Source organism: Lygodium microphyllum, chromosome 19 (assembly GCF_053477565.2).
Source record: "Lygodium microphyllum isolate KBCC chromosome 19, Lygodium_microphyllum_v1.1.10, whole genome shotgun sequence".
Lineage (NCBI taxonomy): Eukaryota > Viridiplantae > Streptophyta > Polypodiopsida > Schizaeales > Lygodiaceae > Lygodium > Lygodium microphyllum.
Window position 1 is genome coordinate 136,611,543 of NC_141153.1, and position 5,994 is coordinate 136,617,536.

At 45.2% G+C, this 5,994-nt stretch overlaps 1 protein-coding gene across 1 annotated transcript; it reads right to left on the reverse strand.

The window, feature by feature from the left end:
• Positions 1 to 2,415: 2,415 nt before the first annotated feature.
• On the reverse strand, positions 2,416 to 3,882 carry LOC148020422 (protein JINGUBANG-like). Its single transcript, XM_087699689.1, has one exon. It carries the CDS (start codon positions 3,880 to 3,882, stop codon positions 2,416 to 2,418), a length of 1,467 nt encoding a protein of 488 aa, XP_087555815.1.
• Between the last annotated feature and the right edge of the window lie 2,112 nt (positions 3,883 to 5,994).

The following is a 5,994-nucleotide window of genomic DNA, read 5'->3' on the forward strand; positions in this document are numbered from 1 at the left end:
ACCATGCAGCTACACTTTTAAATTGCATTAGTGATGGGAAAAGTAGCTTGCCATCTATATCACTACTATACTTACTTAAACGATATCACTTTTACGTGGCTTAAGCAACATCAATAGCACTACCGTTGTATGATGCATAAGTAACTATAATGTCAACCATGGTCCTTTAAAGTTCTATAAGCAATTCTATAACACATAATCAACTTTCTATATTGATGTTACTCACCCTTTGTCAAAAAAGGGGGCCCTTCTTCATAGTGTTGGTACATTGTGAGATGTGCTCTTAAGTTAAGATTTTTGGTTGTTGGATCAGTCATTTTTTCGGCCATGATCATCACTGAGCCCGAATATTCTTGGCCTTTCTTATCATTTGGTGTGTTCGTTCAGTTAGTTGGCCTAGTGTTTGAGACACCCAACATCAACAACAAGCAAAAAACATTATCATCACAAGTACATAGTTCATGCAAGTTGAGTAAATCCTTCAAGAAACATTTTTTGTATTCATGATATCTTCATTCTCATTCATCTTAATGCAATGCGATGATTATCTAATTAAGCAACACCAATAGTGACACTATTGTATGATGCATAAGTAGCTATAATGTCAACCATGGTCCTTTAAAGCTCTATAAGCAATTGTATGACACATAATCAACTTTCTATATTGATATTACTCACCCTTTGTCAAAAAAGGGGACCCTTCTTCTTAGTGTTTGGTACATTGTGAGATGTGCTCTTAAGTTAAGATTTTTTGTTGTTGGATCTATCGTTTTTTTGGCCATGATCGTCATTGAGCCCGAATATTCTTGGCCTTTCCTATCATTTGGTGTGTTCGCTCGGTTATTTGGCCTAGTGTTTGAGACCCAACGTCAGTAAGCAAAAAACATTATCATCACAAGTACATAGTTCATGCAAGTTGAGTAGATCCTTCAAGAAACATTTTTTGTATTTTTGATATCTTCATTCTCATTTATCTTAATGCGATGTGATGACTATCTAATTGCAAGATCCCTACTAAAGGCTACCCGTAGAAGCCAACTTCTGTTCATAAAATGAATGTGCACATTTTTTTTACTATTGTATTGATGTGACCCTTTGGGCAAGGTTGCCACAAAAAGCACACTAACAATTCATCATTATCATACGAGACTTCGACTTCATTCCATTGGTGCAACTCTTCAAGTGATACTATGACAGAAGGTGCATTAACAATTGACCATTATCGTATGGAACTGTGGTTCACTCACATGCATTGGAATGCAGTGTTTTGCTTTCTCACAACTACATTCACATATTGAATAGTATATGGGTGTACGGCAAGCGTGCCACATGTTGCGTCACAAAAGTTGACATTGCATGGGAGATTTTTATGTTCCCAAGTTTGTATTGATTTTAGATGTTTGGACTTCCCATGCATCTGTAAGGACAAAACGAGGGTGTGTGGGGGGACTTCCCATGCATCCATAAGGACAAAACGAGGGTGTTTGGGGGGCTTCCCATCATCCATGCATTCGTAGGGACAACCAAGTTACCAACCTTCAAAAGGGACAAACTTACACATGGACTTGAGCTTGCACATGATGGAAACGAATTAATACTTAATGATATTTGTAAGGTATACATCCATGCATTCATAGGGACAACCAACTTACCAAGTTACCAACCTTCAAAAGGGACGAACTCACACATGGACTTGAGCTTGCACATGACGGAAACGAATCAGTACTTAATGATATTTGTAAGGTATATACTATACATCCATGCATTCATAGGGACAACCAAGTTACCAACCTTCAAAAGGGACAAACTCACACATGGACTTGAGATTGCACATGACGGAACGAATCAGTACTTTGAAAGTACCCTCTGGAATGATATTTGTAAGGTATTAAAAGTGAGGTGACAGGTCTTGCCAAGTTGCCTCTTGCTGTATGTCTAAGAGTTACGATCCACTAATTCGTATGCAGGAGTCAGGACAGTGTGATTCGCTAGCTGCTGCATTCTAAGTAAGAGCTGTGCTTCTCGAGCTGGCGTGTAGTACAATGTGCTTCTTTAGACAGAAAAATCACAAGTTTGCATAGGTAGCTGTACTGTACAATAATGTGGGTCTGTGATAGGAGTCTTGCGCTTGGCGTTACAACTTACAATTTGACGGTTGACCGCATTCAGCCAATATACTGGGCAATTGGTGCTGTGTAATCTCTTCCTTTCCTAGCCTAGGGAGTGTTTCAACTTCCATTCTCGAGGAATGAGCACATCAGTACACCTTCTATTCCCGAGGAAAGAACACTCCCATGATGCCATGATGGTGGCGCTGTATCTGGATTTCTCGGCTGCTTACAAACCTGGGAGAGGATTCAGGATGCATATGAACACCAATGATGGGAGCCATGCCACTGTAGGTTAATCTTGCGGTTACATGAACGGGGCATCCAAATTAGGAGAGGATGAACATCCTTGCATCAACTCGCGCGATAGCCACCACATCTTGATACTCTTGTCGGTGCTGCCCGTGTAAGCCACGCAGCCTCCCACGAGCTGATCCTCCGCCACACAAATGGACTTCACAGGCCCTTGATGCCCCTTCAACAACGCCACGCAGCGCCACCTCATCTCTGAACATCCCTGATTCATCTCCTCCTCCGCACATGAATCCATCCTCCTCCACACCCGCACACTCTTGTCCGCAGACCCGCTCAGGAGCAGGTTATTCTGCGTGCTGTACAGACACAGGATGGGGAGTCGATGCCCTTTGAGCTTGCAAGCCAAGCGCAAATGCTTGTCGTCGTCAGCATCTTTGTTACTGATTCTCCACACGGCAATGGCACCATCGGAGCCTCCGGAGTAAAGGAAGTCCCCGGCGGGGCTGATGGCGAGGGCGTTGACGGAGGAGGAGGCGGTCTTTGAGGAATGGGGTCGCGTAGCCACGAGGGTGTGTTTGCAGCAGGCTGATGATCTGGACCAGGCTTTGATGAGGCCGTCGGAGGAGGCGGTGTATAGGAAGGCGGAGGAAGGGGAGGTGGCGAGGGCGTTGACGGCATTGCAGTGGGCAGCGATGGACTCCACGCATTTCATGTCGGACAGGCGCCACACCTTGACGGTCCTGTCCCAAGACGCCGAGAAGAGGAGGCGCTCTTGCTGCTTCTCCACCTTCTTCTTATGAGTATTACTGCTGCTAATTATACTGGCATTGTGATCAGAGCTGATGGCCAGGGCGGTGACGACGTCGGTGTGCTGGATCCAGAGCTTCTTGTGGTGGCGGCGCACCTGCACGTAGTTGCTCTGCGACAGGGAGCGCAGGAGGCGGTCCCTCGCTGTGGGCAGGCTCGCCACGTGTCGCATGGCGGCACCGCCTTCGGGCAGTGATCGCCGCCGCCGCCGCCACACGTAGATTCGGTGGTCCTGTCCCCCCGCGGAGAACACCCAGTCGCCCGCCACCAGCAGCGCCCGCGCCCCCTCACCTTCCGCCAATCGGCGCCGGCCGCATGGCGCCAGGTCGAGCTGCCTCCACACGCGAACGCCCCCAGCTCCGCTGGCCGTGTACAGATACTCCCCTGCAGCTTCCATGGCCGAGACCAAGCCCACGTGCCCCGCCGTCACCGTGTTCACGCACTTGTGCTGCATCACCATCTCATGATGACGTTGTCCCGCCACGGGGTATTCCTCCTCTGAGAAGGAGCACTTATAACTGCTGCTGCCAAAGGACGAGAAGCTGGAAGAAGACGAAGACGCCGTGCTCGACAGCAGCTGGAAGACCTCAGAGAGGTTGTCCAAGCTGCTGCTACGAGAGCTGGTGGCGCGGCGGCCGTCGCAGAAGCTGCTGGAGGAGCTGGATCTGACTGTGTCTTCTACGTCATCGCTACTAGAGCTGCTGAAGAGCATGATGACGCTTCAGGCAAGATAGACGGTGTGCAGTGTGCACCTTGTTGCTTGTGTAGGGAATGGCCGAGAAGCTGGCTGGTTCAAGGGGCTAGGACAGATCAGGATCAGGAAGCAAGCAGGCAGGCAGGCACTTAGAGAGCGGGGCGGATTGACGATGGGAGTCGAGAGTGAGAAATTGATGATGGAAGTGACAAATGCATGGCAGGAGTTTAAATTAGAGTCGATGGAGGACTCTCGAGGGTCGGATTGAGTGAGGAGGATCAGAGGAAACCAGCAGGAAGGAGGCGCCTTGTGAGCTGTTTTGTGTTGTGTGGGGCAGTGAGGTTCCCAGAAGGTCAAAAAACGACTTGTGGGCCGCGCACAATTGTGCCTTTCCAGGGCAGCCTCTGACGACGAGATAAAAAGTGGCAGCCTAGGTGCTACGCCGCCTTCTTGCCGTTGGGGGGACCTAGTTCTCAATTAGGCCTTGGACGCATGCGGTAGTAAGGGTGTGCATACACTAAACCCCAGGGCCTAGTTCATTTCTATGCAAAGGAGGGGGACTGGTGGTACTAGTTTGATACTCAAGCCGCAATTGTTATGGGCTAATGAGGAAGGCTCCAATTTAGTAATTAAGGTTGTGAAGCATGGGGACTGTGTGGAGGTTGTCTCTATCTATGTGGCCAATGCTTCAGGTACTAGGGTAAGGAAGCGAGAATGAAGTTGAGTTGTGACTGCAGTCTCCTTGTAGGGGATTGGAACATGACTATTAGGGCATATGATACATAACATGGATCAAACTGTAAAGGACGAGGAGCCCCTTTACACTTGGCAAAATGAGCTACACCAAGGCCGCACTTGGCGTGTTACCTACTGGGACCAATTCTACATAAACCAAGAACGATATGCTCTCTACTTTTTTACTACAATATACTAACCAAAATGCCAACTAGGAATATAGCCCCCCTTAAACTTCACTCCTTCCTTGAGGATTGTGCTTACTATGCACATTTCAAGAGTACACTTCATCTAGTAATATAAGCTCCAAGTTCAATTGGGAAATTTGCATCAATTTTGTAGTTTCTTTATCCAAAAGCCATGGGGGAAATAAAGCTTTCAAGAAGAGAATGGATTCAACTTTGGCTTCAAGGTCAAGATGGTGATTTGCATTCTTTTGATCGCTTGGGGGGAAGGGGGGGCGTCTAAGGATTTAGCTAGCTTCTTATCAATGACTATTACTATTGGGATATTTATGTTTTCGACCAAATTTTCATATTTTCTTGAGTTTTGTGGTATCACCTCATTTGATTATTTAGTTTGTGCATCAACTCATTTTATGCATTGAGTTATTTATTGGCCATTAGCTCATTCATTAAATGACAAGTGTAATCCATAAGAAAAATAATCAATTCCCTAAATTAAAATTAGTTTATTACATCATAGAGATTAAAATCCATCAACTTTATCTATGTCTTGTGGGAATGACAAAGAATAGCATGTATGTTATGTCTCTCATTAAAGAAAGTTCTCACTATATACATGCATTGGGAAGAGCACACTCAATGCATAGAGGGAGATTGCACTCAATCTTGTGTCATGTTCTTTAGTTTTGGTCTCTTAAGTCCATCCTATATTTGAAGAGAGAGGAAGGTCAAAGAAAAACTTTCTTTTGATGCTTATAGATCCAATCCATGCATTGTAGATTATATGAAACAACATGGAAGTGGCAAACTACAAGCATTTAAGTGTCTAGAGATATTGAATTTGGTCATTCATTTAGAGTTAGAGAGAAAGCAACTGATAGCTTTTTTATTTGGAAAAAAGCCTTTGTACCCATTCACGGCTATACTTTATATGCTTCTTGTTCTAGTGGGTTCACACTCTACATCATGTACCTAAAGCATTCTCATATGCAACCAACATTGAGAGAGAGAGAGAGAGAGAGAGAGAGAGAACACGTGTGTGTGTGTGTGTACATGCATGCTATGTATATTTAATTGACATTCGATCAAATAATAAGAGACTATACTTGAATATCCTAAGTATGTATTTCACAGCAAATGTGCATTCACATGAATGACTTTAGCTAAATAAGTGCGATATCTTTTGCTAAACCCAAATATTATATTAGGG